At 30.4% G+C, this 20,498-nt stretch overlaps 1 protein-coding gene across 1 annotated transcript; it reads right to left on the bottom strand.

Moving 5' to 3' along the window:
• Positions 1-16,649: 16,649 nt before the first annotated feature.
• Positions 16,650-19,582, bottom strand: LOC111921201 (CDT1-like protein a, chloroplastic). The gene is made up of 8 exons (XM_023916766.3): positions 19,383-19,582; positions 18,568-18,811; positions 18,360-18,479; positions 18,055-18,280; positions 17,489-17,980; positions 17,127-17,262; positions 16,954-17,044; positions 16,650-16,841 (listed from the first exon to the last, which is right to left on the bottom strand). Exons 2-8 carry the CDS (start codon positions 18,771-18,773, stop codon positions 16,790-16,792), a joined length of 1,323 nt encoding a protein of 440 aa, XP_023772534.1. The 5' UTR covers positions 18,774-18,811; positions 19,383-19,582; the 3' UTR covers positions 16,650-16,789.
• Positions 19,583-20,498: the final 916 nt, after the last annotated feature.

Here is a 20,498-nt window from a genome sequence, read left to right as displayed (position 1 = left end):
AGTTGCCATCTTGAAGGTTGTATTGAGACCATCCATAAGTTTAAGGTCTCAATAGTGGTCTTAATGGGAGAAATGAATTATTGGGGACCCATATGGCATGCAAGGGCATAAAGTTGCCAACTTTATGACCTAAGACATCTTAATAGACTCAGATCTGAAGTTAGATGTTGAAATCTTAAGTATTAAGCACTTAATAGACTTTTGTGTATGGGTTGGTTGTACGCTGGGAGTAAGGTCGTGTACACAGCGCGTACGACCAAAGGATCGAGTAGGCTAAGCGTAATGATGTTGTACGTTGGGCGTACGTACCACAGAAGAGTTGGGCTTTGTTGGGCTTGCAAGCTTATTGGGCCCTATTCAGCCTTGGGCCTGGTCCCATTCAGAGTTATTGGACTTTTGTTCTAGTTTGGGGCATTGATGCCAAGATTGGCCTTTATTGGGCCATGTGGCCCATTGTAGTTTGGACTTTTGATCTTAGGCCCATTAATGTAAGTTAGACATTTGGGCTTAATAGTGGGCCTTAGATTGAGATATTGGGTCTTTGTCTAAGTTGTGACTCAATTCTAATTAGGGTGATTTGTATTTTTGTTCAGTGTGAGGTTTTAGGCTAGTAGTCAAGCAGCTTTTGTGTTCAGTAGACTGAGGTGAGTCTTCTCACTATACCAATGGGTCGAAAGCACCAACGCTGGCCCACTACTTGATGTGAAATCTCTATAATTGATTATGCAATTGTTTGTTATTTGGTGTGTATTGATTTAGGTGAAGACCATGGGGGAGCCCATGGCACTTAGTAAGACCATGAGGGGGAGCCTATGGCACTATGGTATAAGAGCATGGAGGTAGCCCATGGCATCCCGATTAAAGACCATAGAAGGAGTCCATGGCAGTTTTATGTGTAAATGTGCATGACATTATATGATTATGTGATTGTATATATTAGAAAACTCACTAACCATGTGCTTACGGTTTTGTTGGGTGTGTCGGGTACTTCTGGTTCTAAGGGCAAGGGTCCGGCTTGATGGCGCAATGTGCACTCTCCAGTATTTTTGTATTAGTTGTTTTGGATACTCTAATATTTTGAATAATATGGTTATGTAATGGAATTGTGGCAAACTAATATGAATGAGATTTCTAATTATTAAATGAAAAAATTTATCTGAATTTTTGGGTTGTTACACTTTTATAAAGTAAAATAAAATAAAATCTCAAAGCAGTGGCAAGGCTATGTAGATGAAAGGTATGTCACTTGACCCACCTATATATATATATATATATATATATATATATATATATATATATATATATATATATATATATATAGAGAGAGAGAGAGAGAGAGAATGGTAGGTTCAATTGAGAAAATAAAAAAGGTTGAGAATGAGGGAATCATTCTCAGCCAATCATTTATCTAACATGTTCAAATTAAAAAAAAATATGTGTGTCCATTTTCATTAAGGGTATCTTTCTAAATTAGCAACTTTTTTACATAGAACTTACCTGTTCGTGTTATCTGGTTCCAGTTTGATGATATCTTTATATCATTTGAATCGGATATGAGGAATTCATTATCAAGATTATTTTCTTTATATAACTCGTTAGCAATTATACGTTTTCATTCCATTAATCGTGAAGTTTTGCATCTGTGTTTCAGTTTTCTACTTCTTTTTCAGCTTCCGATTTGATCAGGTATGTATATCGTTTGAATCGGATAGATTGGAGTTATTTATATAACTCGTTAGCAATTATACGTTTTCATTCAATTAATCGTGAAGTTTCGCATCTGTGTTTCAGTTTTCTACTTCGTTTTGAGTTTCCGATTTGATCAGGTATGTATATCGTTTGAATCGGATAGATCGGAGTTCATTATCAAGATTATTGCTTTTTATAATTTATTTTGAATTACGCTTATTATATTCCTTTTGGAGTTGTTTCATCGGAGTTCATTATCAAGATTATCAAGTTTCGAATATGTATTGGAGTTATTTCATCGGATTTTTGTTAAGTAGTTTGAGATATTTATTTCATCAGTTATATCGTTGTAGTTTTTACGTTTTGTACTGAGAGAGATTGATTAATTACATCATATGATCATATATGATTTAAGTTTCTTTCAGATATTTTGTACGTTGAGCTGAGATATATTCGAAATTAACCAGGTTTTCATCTTTACGACTTTTTTTGTGAGATATATTCGATATTAAGATTGTTTTTGTTTGTTTATATAGATCATTTGGTGTATTATGTCGAATTCTAGTGTTATTAATGGTGATTTGTATTCTTCTATGAGTGAGAGTGAAGAAGAAGATGTTGAGAACTCATTTTTTGAAGGTATCAGTTATTGAATTATTTTGTTGTTTTTAATTTTATTGATTATCATTTATTTACATATGAATATGTTAATATGAATAAATTGTTGTCTTATTCATATATGAATAAACGTGTGATAATTGTAATTTCGAATTTATTATTTTTTTCGTTTTATTCATATATGAATAAGTTATGTTTTATTTACATATGAATATGTTAAAATGAATAAATTGTTGTCTTATTCATATATGAATAAACGTGTATTAATTGTAATTTCGAATTTATTATTTTTTTTCGTTTTATTCATATATGAATAAGTTATGTTTTATTTTATATATTTTGAATCCTCATGAATTTTGTGTATTCATATATGAATGTTTTATTCATATATGAATGTTTTTTGTTTTATTTATATGAGTTTTATGTATTCATATATATTATTGTTTTATTCATGCATTATTATTTTAGGTGGTGAATCTTCAAGTTCAGTACATGATGCACAATATTTTGATGATATAATTGGAGAACATGTCTATAAGCCAGATGTACCTGTTCAACTTATTCCTTTTAAGGGTTTAATCTTCAAATCATTAAAGTTGGCTATCAAAATGTATTTTGAGTATGCTGAAATTGGTGGTTTTGATGTTAGACTGAGCACACAGTCAAGGTTTGATAACAAGATTATAAAGAAGAAACATGTTATATGTAATGGTGGTGGTAAACAGAAAAAGGAATCTTGTGACACATTAGGTACAAGTGGTGTTAGGAGGAAACGAAATTCAAATTCAAGATCTATTGGTTGTCAAGCAAAGATTATATTTGAATCTGTGTATGGAACTCCAGATTATAAAGTTTTTCAGTTTGATGAACTTCACAACCATCCACTTGAGAAGAGAAGCGATTTAAAAAAGGCGAGACAAATGTCATATTCAGAAAAAGAGTTTATTGTGCGTGCTTCCACATCAAAAATAGGTCCAACTATGGCTCATAAGTTGAGGGCAAGTCTGAGAGGTGGGTATGAGTTTGTAAAGCCCAAAGTAGTTGACTATAAAAATTTAAGGAGAGATATCAACAGGGTTATTGGTTATAAAGATGCCCAAATGATAGTAAACACAATGAATGACCGTCGAACTCACTATCCAAATTACTCATTTGAGTTTAATTGTCAAGATGATGTTTTGGACTGTATGTTTTGGGCTGATGAAATGGAGAAGGCATATTATGCTGAATTTGGTGATGTTATCTCGTTTGATGCGACTTTCCGAACAAACAAGTAAGTTATTTTATCTACTTTTGTTTATAGCTTATTCATATATGAATATTTTTGATACTTATTAATACATCAAAAATTGATTCTAATGAACATTTTTTTTGTGTGTTAGGTATCGAATGGTTTTTGTTCCGTTTACTGCTATTGACCATCATAAAAAATCGGTTACTGTTGGATCTGGGTTGCTAAGCAATGAAAGCATTGAGTCTTACTCTTGGTTGCTTAAAGCACTTCTTAAAACTCATGGGAAAGAACCAACACTTGTTTTAACTGATCAAGATGCTGCAATAAAACAAGCTGTTGAGAATGTGTTTCGTAATTCAAAGCACCGATTATGTATGTGGCATATAATGAAAAAGTTGAAAAAAAAGGTATTATTTTAATATATTTCAAATATATTACTTATTAGTATATTCATTTATGAATATTGATTGTTATTTTACTTATTATTATTTATTCATTTATGAATATTTTTGTTTTAATACAGATATCAGATGATTTATTTACAAACACAGACTTTAGAAAAAGGTTTTCGAAGCTTGTTTGGGACATTAATATGAAACCTGATGTTTTTGAGGTGAAGGGGTTTGCTTATGAAGGAATTCAATCTTGAAGACACAAGATGGTTTAAAGACATGTTTACAATACGTGATTCATGGATACCTGGATATTTTAGTGATATTCCAATGTGTGGTTTGATGAAGACTACATCAAGGTCAGAGAGTATGAATTCATTCTTTAATACATATTCGAAAAGTGGGAACTTACTTTTGAATTTCATGATGAATTACGACACTGCCATTCAAAAGCAAAGGAATACTCAACGAGAGCTTGATAGGGCATCAAAGAAAGCATCATATAAAATGCAAACACCTTGAGAAATAGAACTGCAAGCATCAAAGGTTTATACAAGTACATTATTTTTTGAGGTGCAAAAAGAAATATATATAAAGCATGTTTTTTTTGTACGTACTCATATGTTGGTATTGAAGATGGTTGGGAAGTTTACATTGTGCAGCAAAACAACAGTAAAAGTGATTTTAAAAATGAATTTAAGGTAATTTTACTTGTTTTTTATGAAAAATGTAATAATATTCATATATGAATATGATAATATTCATATATGAATATCAATATTCATATATGAATATCAATATTCATATATGAATATTATATGAATATATGAATATATATGAGTGTTGATATGAGTATTCTTATATGAATGTAAATGTGTAAATTTTGTTTTTGTATCAGGTTGAAATAAAAGCTGAAGAGAAAGAAATAAATTGCAGTTGTGAACATTTTAAGTGTATGGGTGTTTTATGCAGACATGCTTTTACAATAATGATGAGATGTGGTGTTAAAGAAATTCCTGAAAGGTACATTTTGAAGAGATGGAGAAAGGATGTGATATCAAGAAATTATCGTTTTAGTTCTGTTCAATCCGTTTCAGGTGATTGTGAGAATGTAAAGCTAGTCAATGATTCATATTATAGTTTTGAATCATGTTTGGATATTGTAAGAGATGACAAAAAGAGATTGGCTTTGTTTGCTGAGAAACAACAAATGTTGTTGAAGGAATTTGAGAGTGATTATATTTCTTATGGATTGAAAAGCAAGACAGATGGTGAAGTCGTATGCAAGCTTTTGGGTGTTACTATTCCTATTCCAGAAGAGATTAATATTCATGTTCCTGAAGTTCAAAGCAATAAAGGTTCTGGAATCAAGAAAAGAATTGTGCAGGTGAAGTAGCATATGAAAATTCTAAAAAAGAACATAGAATGTGTTCAGGATGTGGAAAGCGAGTTCCACACAATTTACGTACTTGTCCAGAAAGAGTTGGAGCTGCTAAATCAGCAAAAGACAGTTAGGGATTTTTTTTATTCATTTATGAATATATGCATATAAAAACAATAAACAATAATATTCATGTATGAATAATACACATTTATATTGATATGGTAAATTGATATGTTGATATCTGTTTTTTAAATTACTATAAAATAAGTTATATTGATATTGTGAATTATTTATAAATGAATATAAATATGTGAAATTTGTTATACTAATAAATAAGTAATATTCAAATATGAACTTTTTTATGTTAATATCTGAACTTTGTTATACTAACATATTACTTTGAACTTATTCATAAATGAATATATCATATTCGTATTCATTTATGAATAAATAAAAATAAATTTTGAAAATATTTGAATATAAAAAAATGACATAAATAAGCAAACTTGCTTCTACTAATAAGTTAGTTATATTCATATATGAAATTTGTTATATTCATATATGAACTTTGTTATACTGACATATTACTCCTAATTTAATCATAAATGAAGATATCATATTCGTATTCATTTATGAATAAACATAAATAAACTTTGAAAATATTTAAATATAAAAAACTGACAGAAATAAGTGAAGTTGTTTCTATTACATAATCATTCAACACAAGATAATAAAAGTTGTTCATAAGCATTTCACAAAATATTAAAACGATGTTCAACAATATTTAACAAACCATTTAAAACTTGTTTTGCAGAATCATCTTACATGTACTTCAAATCCATTCATCTTCAACACAAACTATTCTATAGCATCACACTTCAACATTCTTTCATCTTCACAAGCAATCATTAATATTCTTTTAACCTTTTTTGAATTGTTTGCATAGCCTTGTATGCATGATCAGTACGCACTTTGAATTCAACTTTTTGATATTTTTCAGCAAGATCCAACACCTTAGCCTTCAACATGTTAATTTCAGAAGTTAGCATTATGTGTGCATATCTTTGCCTGAGCTTCTCTAAAGTAGTTTGCTGCATTGCACTTTCTTTATGAAGACCTGGTTTCCACTTTGAGAGTGGTTGTCCCATATAGGTCTCCATATGTCTCATTGCAAAGACCCCACAATCAACTTTGTTTTTAACTGTTCTCCATCATATTTCAAGTCGTTGGGGTTTGATACTTTCTTTTGAGATTGCATTTGCTCTTGGATGGTTTATTTCTTTAAAGTATCTCACAAACAAATTTTTCTGATCATTAAATAAAATAAAAGTTAGATATGTAATAAATTGGTTCTTTTATGTTGTTGTGAACTGGGTACATACCAAAGGTTTCATTATTACTCCGTATTTCCCTTCATAATCCCCCTCAACTGTACTATTGTCTAGAATTTCAATTGACGGTTTCTTTAAGTTGAAGACAATCACAAAAATGTGAGCACTTTTAACAATTGGAAAGAATACCTGTTTTTATGTATATAATGGTAAGTATTTTGTTGATAAAATATATATAAAAATACAACTTTAATTAACATACCATGTCAATATCTTTTATGTTCAAGATTTTTTTGTACCCATTGGTAGTGTCATGAAAGTTCTTGAATTTTTCATACTTTCTTTCATCAGACAATGTTGAAGTTAGATAAGCAGTTTGTAACCAATATAATCATATGTGAATTTCGATTGAATATATATAATTATGTAAAAGAATACATCATATTTGTATAATCATATGTGAATTTAAGTTGTAAAAACATATAATATTCATAAATGAATACATCATATTGGTGTATTCATTTATGAATAAGGAAGGAATTAAGGTTAGAACATAAACTTACAGAAACTCCAACTTTCAAGAAGAGTCTGTATGGTGAATTTCCAAAATCCCTTTCCAGTTCTTGGTGGTTAAGTAAATCAGACCAAGTGTCTAAAACTTCTCCAAAAATCTCTGTGTTTGCATATAGACTTTCCATAACTGTTCTTTCTGCTATCTGACCATATTTTGTCTGGACAACCACATCTCTACAAATATATAATCAAAATGTCATAGATTATTATCTATATAATAATCATATATGAATATATATAAAATAAAGTTACTTACGATGTATTACCTTGTAAGTTGAACAACCATTCACAGACAATACTCTCCTGATGTGTCAGTTTGGGTTTTGTGTCTGTTATTCTACATTTGAAAGGTGATTTGAAAGCATCAGCAAGCTTCTTCTCTCTTGGTTGATCCAAATCATGCTTTGATGGTCCTACTTCAGTAGGAATTGATACAGAGATTAGATTTGGATTAAGAACATTTTTATTTGCTAATCTGATAACAACCTTCTGATTGTCGTCTTTGATTTGTTTCTTTGTAAGTGCTTTTTTTACTGAAGATTCATTAGATTTTTTACTTGAAGTTTGATCTGAATCTTGACTGAGACCTAGACTAAAGCTTGGATGAGTATCTGCATGTCAGGAGATTTATCATATAAATAGTTGTAAGTTAATTATAATATTTGAGTTTATATTTTGAAATGTTTATCCAAATTGTTACCTCCTTTATTTCCTTTTGTCTTGTCAGCTTTTTCTCCTTTCTTGTTTTGATTCTGACTTTTTCTTTCCTGAAAGATAAAGAAATGTGATTAAGTAATGTATTCATTTATGAATAAGTAATACATATCATTATTTATGAATAAGTAATACTATATTTTTTATTTATTCATATATTGTGTTATTCATTTATGAATAATAAAACTTACTATATTCATTTGTTAGTGAATCAACTATTTACCTCTATCTTCTGCATTTCCTTTTTCAATTTTTGTTTGTTTTTCTTCACATCCATCTTTCGTGTTCTTAGCTTCCGTTCCTCCTTCATTTCTATCTTCAGAGTTTTCCTTGCCTTAAACATATACATCATATATGAATATTTTTATTTTTTATTCATTTATATAGTATATTATTCATTTATGAATAAACAATGTTATTAAAAAAAATCAATATAAATATTGTAATATATTTTAAATCATTCATTTACCTATATCATCTCCCTTTGTTTTTTCAACTTTTGTTCCTTGTTCATGTACACCTTCTGATTTTTCCTTTTCTGCAAGAGTATTAGTTTTACATGTACTCATTGGTGACCCTGGTCAAAATTTAACAAACAAAATTGTTATTGTGTATTGATATTTTTATATATTTTTTTAAAATAAAATTAAGACAAAATTTAGTTGTATCAATATTATCGAAAATAGTTTTCATTTCAGGGTGATTCCAGATTTCATCTTCTTGACTATTTAAACTTGAAACTCCAATTCCAAGGACATTGTCCACAATGTTGTCAACAACTTTATCCAACAAATTTTGATTTTTAGTTTGTTGAATAGTCTCTTCATGATTATTTGTTTCCTCAGCATGATCATCTTTTTCTTCTTCATCATTTTGATTTTCATTCCTCTTTGCATCTTTCTCTTTTACTCTAATTTCACCTTCTTTTTTATTCTTATCTGCATCATTCTTTATACCTTCATTATCTGCTTCATTTGAATCAAGCAAATAATCTACTTCTGGTTGACTTGCACCATTATCACTGTCTTCTTCACCATTTCCCTCTTTATCTTCATTTTCTGTTTGATCATTTGTTTTTTGACCCATTATTGGTGTCAAATTGATTCCTTCAACTCCAATTTCATTAATTGGAAAATTAAAAAGTGTTGTGCTTTCAGTTTTTTCTTCAACAATCATATTTTTCATCTTTTCTTTGAAAATTCTAAAACTTTCCTTTTCAAGGAACTTTGTCATCGCATCATTAAGCTTTGAATTCAGCTTTTCCTTCATCCTTTCAAAACTATTAATCATTTTTGATATTTTTGATTCATATGCCTATGTGTAACGTCCGTAGATCAGGGCTAGTCAACTTAGAGACGATAAGCATCAAAAATGACTTTTTTTATGGAAGATTATTTAGAAGGATTAATCTTAACCAAGTTGTAGTATATGTCACAAGGTTTCCGTGCATATAAAGAACGCCAAAATCCGAGTTATAACGAAGAAGTTATGACATGTCGAAGTTTTGCGACAGAACCGACACGACCTAGCGCGACCCAGCGCGACGTAAATAGTGAATTTAAGGTTGATAGATATCTATCCTTAGTGATCTAAATGAGAATTGAAGATCTCATCGATATTAGTGCAATGACGGAAAGACAGATGAAAACGGACGTCAGACGAAGGAGTTATGAGTTTATAACGAAGTTTTCCTGTCCCGGCCTACTAAAAATAATATATAAGTAATATAATTATAATATGTTAAAAATAAAGTCAAAATTAGCCAATGGAGTCTAAACGAGAGTTGTAGAGCATAATCTCACCTTCGCGGCGATATAAAGAACGTCGAAAACGGAGTTCGTATGCGAAAGTTATGAATTTCTGAAGTTCGGGGCGCGAAACCCCAAAACTGTCAGATGCCACGACGTGGCAAGCAGTGCCACGACGTGGCAAATCTCCTGTCACCTCCGGGAGGCCCCCAGATGCAACTTGGGATGACGCATGCAGTGACGACCAAGCCCACGACGTGGAAAAAGGTTGCCACGACGTGGCAAGGGCCAAATTTGCCCTATAAATAGATTTGAAGGGCCAGCCGAGTTTGGTTGCTCATTCTCTCTTCTCTCTCCCGTTTTGCATCGTTTTGCGTGCCCGAAGTGTCCCGAAGCCCCGGTCTCAATCTTGAGTCCCAAAGCAAGATCCGAAGCCCCGAGAATCCCGAAGAGCATGATTCCCGAGCCGAAGCTCTGCCCGCGAGAAGTTCAATTTTTGTGAAGATCTTCCAGATCTGCTGAGGATTACTACTTCTGCAAGTCGTAGTGTCGTCCGATCATCTTCCGATCAAGTGAGTGTATACTACCTTTCATAAACACGATAATAATACAAGTATGGTTTGAGTGTATTAAGTATATTGTTGTTTATATGCATGAGTGTGTAGTTACTTTCTTCTAACACATAAATATGAAGTATTTGCTATGAAATACGTGTTATGTGTTTATATATTATTTGTCTATTTGAGATGGGCGTGGAATTGATGTTTTACATAAGTGTTAAATGATTTAAACTGTGTAAGTATTTATATCTACAAAAATGTTGGGTAGAACTTGGGTAGATGGGATAGTTGGTGACTATGGAGTTAGCGCCTATTGTATAAACCTTGGCGACGATGTGACTTCGTGCCTATTTGATGAACCTTGGCGACTATGGAGTTAGCGCTTGTTGAGTAAACCTTGGCGACTATGGAGTTAGCGCTTGTTGAGTAAACCTTGGCGACTATGGAGTTAGCGCTTGTTAAGTGAACCTTGGTGACTATGGAGTTAGCACCTGATAACTATGGATTTAGTATTAGATAAATAAACTTTGGCAGTAATGGAATTCGTGCCAATTCCTTACGAATAAATGAATGAAGGATAGTTGATTCTTAGGGTAAAACCTTAAGAAGATAATGGGGATGGGTAATTGGGTTGATTGTTTGCTGATTAAATATAATAATTATATTATTGTGGGTTGAAAACCATATATGCTCACCAGGCTCCCAAGCCTGACCCACTCAGTTTTCTTTTCATTACAGGTAATGGCACAAGGGTATAAGTTGGCGGACTTGACGAGAGATTTTGGATTATAGATCAGTAGTTATAAATAACTATTGTAAGGTCTATTTTATATTGTTTATGCTTTTGGTCTGTATCGAACATGACATCCCAAGGTTTTATTATTTAATGAAAATACATTCTCTTTGAGAAATGTCTGGATAAATGGTTATCATATTTTTGTTTTTGGGAACAAATTCCGCAACCGTTTTCTTTAAACGATTACTCTGATTTTAAAATAAAGCATAAACAAACCGGTCTTTTCTGGCCGAGAAATTGGGGATGTCACACTATATAACAAAAAGAAGTATATGATTAGAATTTAATATAATAATTTAATGTAATCATATATTATTAACATGTTAAAACTAATTACCTCAACAGAATGATCTTCATCTTTATCAGAATCATTGTCTTCGAGATCTGTATCTCCTTCATTTTGTTCATTAACAAATTCTTCGTTTAATTCTCCAACTCCAAATCTACATTTTTCTTGTTCAAATGTCTCTCGATATCTAATCTTCTCTGAACTCCAATAACAAATTGTTGGACGTTTATGTGTTACTGTTAAAGCTTCCGAGTGGATGTTATCAACATAGAACAACTGCACATAAATGATAACTAATTGATATTCATATATGAACAAGTAATATTATTTTTTACTTATTCATAAATGAATAAGTAATGTAAAGCATTACGTGTGAACAAATATATTTTTCTTATTCATATATGAATATTTGCTATTAGATTATGAATAATCAATATTATTAAAAATTGAGTATAAACATTATAATAACTTACCACCAAGAAAGCTGAAGGTCCAACAGAGAAGTTGTTATATGAGTATGGTATATATGAGTTTTTTGTTCTGACAAGACAGTCCAAAACATAGTTGCACCAGTCTATGTTGCTGATATCTGTTTTTCTTGAAATATAACTCAAGGAAAACAGGTTGCATCTTCCCATTGATGTTGACTCGCAAAAAGTGTTGACAAAAAGAACTAAGAAGTTCAATTTGAAATTGAAATCAGCTTGTGTGGTAGAAACAATAACATTTTTGATTGCACTCAGTCAGATGATTGAATCTTTTTTAAATTGTTGCTTCCATTCATCATAACTTGTATCATCCTTAGGCCATTGATCCAGTTGTGTAAGTTTGGTTCCACCAATTGGTATGCCTAACATGTCATGAACAGACTCTGCTGTTACTTTCAATTCCTTTCCTTCAATATCTATCACCATTCTCTCATAATCAAATTTTTGAAGAACATAAAATCCCAGCTTCAGTGGTATATCCATGATTTTCATTTTTAACAAAGCTCCAAAACCCATAGATCTTACAGATTCTTTTTGTTCTTTGCTCATCCCAAGGATTATAGATAGTAATGCCTCTGGTGAACATCTGTTTTTCATTGAGTAAAATTCTTTTACCATTGGTTTTTTTTGTCTTTTTTGATTGGTGACTCCTTTTTTTTTTTTTTTTTGCCTTCTTCGATGGATGACTACTTTCAAAATCAGAGTCTGAATCTTGTAGTTGTTGTTTTTCAGGAGTTTTCCTTTTTGATGGAATTTTCCTGCTTTGATGCTTCATTTTCTTTGGTACTTTTGTTTCTTTTTTATCTGGGAAATGAAAACATATAATATTTGAATAAGTTACTGATATATGAATATGATATATGCTCGTTGATTTATTAATATTTATTTATTTCAAAAATATAACTAATATATACAATTTTATTATATATGAATATATTAGATATGATAGGAATTTTGTACCTTTCGCATTTTTCCTCTTCTGCATTGATCTTGTTTCTCTCATTGTTGGTGAATCTTTATCGGAAATGTTAGTGTTCTTACCTTCATTCAATAGTAAGTAGAAGATAAATGAGTTTGATATTTACGAATGAACATTTGAATAAAACATATGTATTCATATTTTTTTATTCACATATGAATATGTTTTGTTATATTCATATGTGAATAGAACATATGTAAGTGATTCTTGTTGTATTCACATTTGAATAATGTATGTATGGCAGCAAGCTATGTTCTATTCATATGTGAATATAAAATACATATTTACGAATGAATATTCGAATAAAACATATGTATTCATATTTTTTTATTCACGTATGAATATGTTTTGTTATATTCATATGTGAATAGAACATATGTAAGTGATTCTTGTTGTATTCGCATTTGAATAATGTATGTATGGCAGCAAGTTATGTTCTATTCATATGTGAATATAACATACATATTCACGAATGAGTATTTGAATAAAACATATGTATTCATATTTTCTTTATTCACGTATGAATATGTTTTGTTATATTCATATATGAATAGAACATATGTAAGTAATTCTTGTTGTATTCACATATGAATAATGTATGTATGGCGGCAAGTTATGTTCTATGTGAATATAACATACATATTCACGAATGAATATTTGAATAAAACATATGTATTCATATTTTCTTTATTCACATATGAATATGTTTTGTTATATTCATATGTGAATAGAACATATGTAAGTAATTCTTGTTGTATTCACATATGAATAATGTATGTATGGCAGTAAGTTATGTTCTATGTGAATATAACATACATATTCATGAATGAATATTTGAATAAAACATATGAATTCATATTTTCTTTATTCACATATGAATATGTTTTGTTATATTCATATGTGAATAGAACATACGTAAGTAATTCTTGTTGTATTCACATATTAATAATGTATGTATGGCAGCAAGCTATACATATTCACGAATGAATATTAGTTTTGTTTGTGTTCAGAAGTAAACAAAACATATTTTGTTTACCTTTTTGATTTGTTCTTGGTTTTCGTTTATATGTATTCTTCACTGTTGATGTCGTTTCTGTAAGGGTAAGTAGTTAATATTAGGAAAACATAAGCAAAATGTTAAGTAACGTTTGTATTTTGACAGAATAGTTTTGAATAAAGATGAAAAATAAAGAGATGATGTAAAATCATTTATATATCAAATAATAATGGATGATTCTTACAAAAATTTCAAGTAAATAAAGTAATAACGAAGGAGGGTTACGAGAATGAACGAGTATCATAAATTTCAAGTAAAATTGAAGTAAACAACCTTTTTTGAAGAATGAACAGTGTGAAAACAATGTTTTTAGTTATAAATCAACTAATAATTTTCGAACATTACGAGAAATTTCAAGTAATCAAGTGATAATTTTAGAAATGATTCGAAATCGTTAAAAACTCGAGAAAAAACGCCGATGGTTACCTTTCACTGTCAAGAGTGAGGAAATGGTGTCGTTAATGTTTTCATCGGAAGACATTTTTCTTCGTTTATGTTATTTGATGCTTCTGCAAATGTGTTTCTTCTTGTCGATTGTTCTTCAAATGGTTTTCGAGTTATGGTGTATCGAAGAGGGAAATGGTGTTTTTCTGTCGAGATTTGACGTGATATCAAATTACTCAAGTGCCCTGACGGTTTAATGTTTTTTTATTATTTACAAATTTGCCACCGCTCATTAATGTATTTGGATTATTTACAAGTTTGACACCGTGCGTTTTTTAAGCTCATTAAATGATTGACTGAGAATGGTTCCCCCATTCTCAACCTTTTTTTTTCTCAATTGAACCCTCCTCTATATATATATATATATATATATATATATATATATATATATATATATATATATATATATATATATATATATATATATATATCAGATACCTATATGTGAAACCCTTTTCTACAAGATTAACGTACTTACGTCGATGAGCAACTTGCCTGCTTAAATTCCTCTCAGCCCCACATGACAGTGGATTCAAGAAACGGCGTCGTTTGATGGAAGCTGCCTTCCTGCTTACTTTCGGTCAGCCTGACCTCAGGATGACGCAAAATACTTTTCCCATGGGTTTTCCTTCTGGTGGGGTTTCCCCCAAAGCAACTTTCCACTCTTGCATCTTCTTTTACCGCCACCTCCCCTTGATTGCGATTGAGTCACCTCTTGACTTCCTCTCCACGCCGACTCCTCTTCACGCCGACTTGATGTTGACTCTAAATCTATTAATATTCGTAGCCCTAAAACTATTTTCCTGGTTGATGTATTGGAGAGCATTTGTCTTCAATGAGAATTAGCAAAGATTCAAATTCAAATGACTTAAAAGATGATTGGGTATATATATATATATATATATATATATATATATATATATATATATATATATATATATATATATATATATATATATATATATATATATATATATATATAGACATAAAAATTTTGAACTACCTTAAATATTTTAAATGAAATACCTTAATGTTTTAGGCAAATGAAATACATGTATAAATCAAGTTTTTCAAAACCTATCTTTTAGTTTTTTCATTTTTTATTGGTTTTATTTAAATAGTGAACTATATAGTTTTACGTTCTAGACTCGTCATTGGGTAGCACATGATTCTAGAATATTATCATAAAGATTAGCAGATCCATATGCACCATTCTCGTTTCCACCATCAGATATGTCTATGGTTTGTTAAATATTTATATCTTAATGGTTTTTTGATAGTTGTTGATTGAGTCAAATTTGATTTAGTCAAGGTTTAACTGAGTCAGACACAACCCTATATCTAACCGAGTAAGAGAAATATTAGAGGAGTCAGGATCGAGTGAGAGGTTTATAAAGATGATATCAAACATCCCCTTAGTTTAAAATTTTAATTAATTATTTATATCTTTACAGAGAAATATTATCTATCTTTGTGATGATGCATATCACACATTCGAGAATTTATGGTTCCGTATCCTAATATGAGGATGACATCATTTCAGAACATCATTGAGTGTGTTTATGGTGTCTTGAAAGCACGATTCCCTATATTGAAAATGATGACATCATTTTCGTTGGTCACACAAATGAACATTATCATTGCATGTTTTGCACTACATAATTTTATAAGAAAAGAGGGTTTGGGCGATGAGTTCTTTACTCAATACAATCAACTCAATGAATCGTTTCAAAATAGCCATATGTGTGTTGATGATGACGAAGGCTTGAAAGGCGTGGTACCATACCACAACATACCACTAGGAACATATTGCCCAATTACGAGATAAAATTGTTGAACAGTTAATACATAGTAAAATATGGATGATTTTAAAAAAAATGTTAATGCGATTATATGAGTTATATTTTAGTATTGTAAAACTAAAACTATTTAAATTTCAATGCTAAAAAACCCTTTTAAGTTCTCTTTTTTAAAACTTATTTAAATTTAATTTATTTTAACGACATAAAAAACAATCTTCTTGTAGAGTGCAACACTTAAATGGCTACTAAACACTATCTCTTGTTTGTCTCTTGTAAAAAGGCATTAAGATGCTACCAAACAAGGCCTTAGTCATACTAAAGTGTTAAGTGTTCACAACCTATTCTTTTCAATTACTATATTAAAAAAAGTAAAATTTATATTATTAGAATAATTTACATACTCATATTTACTATACTAGTTATGTAAGAAAGAGCAAACATATTTTCTTTTAAACTAACATTTGTTTTATATGAAGTTAGTTAATAAATTATGACCTAAATTGCCTCAATTTCATGTAGTCAGCTTGAAAATCAATCATTGGCACAAAAGATTAAGACTTTCAAGCACACAAGCTGAGTAACTTTAAGTAAAATAAAAAAAATCCATCAGTAACAAGTCTTAATACATCCAGACACTAAAAACTACCAAATTTCCTCATCATTGTCTCACCACAAGTTCTTAATTTTGTGGTTACATAATAAGCTTTTCAGTAACAGTCTTCAAATCCAACCCTTTGTTGATACTGTATAAAACACAACAATCATTTTAGTTTCTTCATTAAGTCATTAATTCTGCATAAAATGAGACTTTCCCACAACTATTAATTTAAATCATTGAATATAAAGATTACTCACTTGTACAAAAGATCCCCACTAGGAGCCACCTTCTTACTAATCCAATCTGGTACTTTCTTTACAACATCATCAATCTGATCTTCAATCTCTCCTGTTCATAAAAAAAAAAAAACATACAATTATGATTCTGAAAAATGAACAAAATTATGCAGGATTTTTACTGTTGTACATACCGTTTTCTATGATGTCAAAGTTATTGATCAAGATTTTGTGGACAAGTTCACTTTTAGTAACTGAAGATGAGTTTGCAGACATGAATATGTTGTAAATGGTCTCAACAAGTTCAGACAAGCAACTTTTTTCCTCAACCTGTAAGTGAAAAATATGTTCATAATATCATAAACTTGAATAAATTGAAGATAAAGTGGCTGAATGGGTAATGAAGTAATGAACAAATGGTGTGTGTGTCTATATGAAGTGTTGTATCTTGTATATGACCATTTTACCCTTACATAATAATCAGATTTATCATAAGCAAAAGTAGGTAACCCTAACTCCAAAAAGTCAAAAACTAATATTAATCTTGGAATCATACCTTTCCAGAAGGAAAACTAACAGAGTTGCTTTTTTCATCCACAACTGCACCTTCAATGTCAGGATTTGAGAAATCCAGGGACCTTTTTGTAAATAAACTACTTGACATGACTTTCTGGCAAACCTTGTTATCTTCAGTAGCCACTGATCTCTTTGGAGTTGGTAAATCAGGAGTTAAAAGAGATACCCCATTATGTAACAATGGAGGTTTCATTGGTGTGCTTCCATTAACAGATACAAGTATTTTCTCATCTTTAACTATATCCAAACATGAACTAAAACCAGTTTCTTTTTCACTTGTGGTATCTTCATTGTCTTTTTTTGTAAAATGTCTACTGAAAGAAGGCTCCAAATGAGAAGGATTAAGTAGCTCAGATTCTTCAACATTTGGTAGTTTTTCTTTTTCCACTGATAAATCCACATTTAAAGACTTTGATCTGATCTCTTTTTGGTTAAATGGCTCTGGAAGTTCAGCTTCGGGTACATCACAACCCTATAGATTTAGTCAACTTGGTCAACATTATTTCAAAATGTTGACTTTAGAACCAAATGATGTAAAAAGATTACCTCTGAATGTGTATTGACAAACTTTAAGAGCCTAGAGGAAAACGTATGGCATAGAGCAATGTAAGGTGAATGTTCAATATGACCTTCTACAATATCAAAAAGCAATGTGACTTTAATGTCTGGCTCCATAGTCAAAGTCTTGTTATTGTGTAAAAGTATCTTATCAGTCTGAATGGCTTCAGGGAGAACAAACTTCATCTGTGCAAGATGAGTATACGAGAATTTCCTGGAAAATAAAAATGAATATATATTATATATAAACTAATATATGGTAGAAAATAAAAACTGAAAGAAAAAAACAGTACCTTCCTGTGAGTTTTTCAACTTGATGACATATATTACTGAAAGTAGGTGACTTTTTTTGCAGATTGAGGAGCCTCAGTGAAGTAGTCATACGATTAAAAAGGTCTGAAAGGATTTGGTATCTGGTATGAAACAAAGAGTTAGCAGTTATAGTTTAGATTGAACTTGGTCAAATGATTAAAAGCATAATTTGGTTATTGAAAGACTCACTTATCTGGGAGTTTAGCAGGTTCCTTTTTGGACCTAATGTTCAGATTCTCATTTGTCTTCTCTGGTGTTGGAGACATGAAGCTTGCATCAAGATGTTTGATTGATTGGATATGGAGTTTCTTGATAGGAGTTGAAGACTCTGAGCATGATTTATCAGCCATGGGTAACATGGCAATTTGTTCAACGTTTTTTGATTGTTGATCCATTGATTGTGAGGAAAGAAAAAGTAGACACAGATAGGAATCTGGAAATATAAGCAACTACTTAGAATGGAAATAAGAATAAAACCCTAGTGCCTTGCATTTTCCTGATTTAGTATAATTTCTTCTGATATCTGAGCACTAAAACTTCACTTATGTGGTGATTCATATGTATTTGTGGATCTTTCTTGACAATGTTTGCATAAAGAGATTTATTTTTAAGCAAAGAGTAATTTAGATCATAAAAAAACAAGTCCCCTCCCAGCTAAAACAAGTTAAGATTTTAAGTTCTTTTGAAGGATACTAAAATTGCGAAATCTTAGTGTTCTTTTTGCAACAAATTCGTATCAGTTTTGCATTACAGTAATTCTAGGTTTCGACACCAAATTGCAGCTTTTTTTTTCAGAACGCAAAGAGTAGAACTTTATACGAAAACGGACTAAAAAAACAATGAAGATCTAGTACTAAACGTAGATTCCAATCGAAAAAATCGTAATTCTAATGCTTATGTGAAATTGACAGTCTAACCCATATAAATCTGAGAAAAAAACCCAAATGAAACGATAAACTAACAACAATCCATCATTCGAACCAATGGTGACACGGTAGACGTACCTGTGTTATATTGAAATTGGGTTTGCGAACTTTGTGGCGACGGAAGCAGAGTTGCTTTGGGTGGCGCTGCGTGAAGTAGCGAAGAGCGGAGCTACAAAATTGGGAGTGGAGAAGAAATAGGGAAAACGGAGGGAAAGTGGATGGGCGGGCTGAAATCAAAATCGGAATTTATGGAAAATGCAGATACACAAAATCAACGAATATGTGTAGTTGCCACAAATAAATTTTAAGTTATTGATTTTGGTCTCTATGCGATATAAATGTTAAAATCATAGAATACTTTTTAAAAAATGTTAAAATCTATGTGATATAAATGTTCATGAAAAAATATTTCAATGCAACTCAGCCGGTTTTACCTTTTGCCTTTAAAGTTGGTTTTTAACTTTGATGTTGCAACAATTAAAATGATTTAGTAATCAAATTTCAAAATTGTTCAAAAATTATCATTCAAGTTTAGTCGGTATAAAATATATTAGTGAACTAGATAAGCCATTGACATAGAACTAATTAAAATGAATTTTACTTCATCCAATCCAAACATAGAATTCAATCTAAACACACACATAGAATAAAAAATTCATTTATCAAAAATTCACTAATAAGTCATTGATACATAAACTATAATCACATGTAAGAAATTAATCAGTAAATCAAAAAAATTGTTATCCTTATGAAGTTGGTATTTGAATGTGATGTTGTAAAGACTAAATTTTACGAAATTGTGATAACAACTGAATGAGAATATACTTATATATAATTTTGAAAATGATATGAATAAATTAATATTATGATTCAGATCATATTATTTTGAATTCTTTGATTTCATATTCTATAATTATGAAATGTATATACAAATTATTTGATTTTAAAAATGAATGAACCATATTTATGTTTTAACAACTATGTTGACATTTATTTCACTTCAATACATTTCAATTAAAAATTTCAGTCATCATTAATAAGTTTTCAACTTTCCAAACGTAGTCAACCTAATTTAGTTAATATTAATTTTATTTTATTTTATGATGACATCATCAAAATGATTCAATGGTTTAAATTAATCAAAGAAACACAATGAATGACCTTGATTGTTGAAGGTGATGTCATTAAGTTTCT

The sequence above is a fragment of the Lactuca sativa genome, chromosome 9 (genome assembly GCF_002870075.4).
Source record: "Lactuca sativa cultivar Salinas chromosome 9, Lsat_Salinas_v11, whole genome shotgun sequence".
NCBI classification, from domain to species: domain Eukaryota; kingdom Viridiplantae; phylum Streptophyta; class Magnoliopsida; order Asterales; family Asteraceae; genus Lactuca; species Lactuca sativa.
Note: the sequence above shows the minus strand (reverse complement) of the source record. Positions and strands in the feature narration are given on the sequence as shown.

Bases quoted from the DNA above. Each gene is read 5' to 3' on its own strand.
- LOC111921201 (XM_023916766.3), bottom strand. From the start codon at position 18,773: ATGGATCAACAATCAAAAAACGTTGAACAAATTGCCATGTTACCCATG. The intron at 18,281-18,359 runs GTACTGTTTTTT...TTTATTTTCCAG, and splicing joins GTTGAAAAACTCACAGGAAG to GAAATTCTCGTATACTCATC. The intron at 17,263-17,488 runs GTATGATTCCAA...TTTCACTTACAG, and splicing joins TTAGTTTTCCTTCTGGAAAG to GTTGAGGAAAAAAGTTGCTT.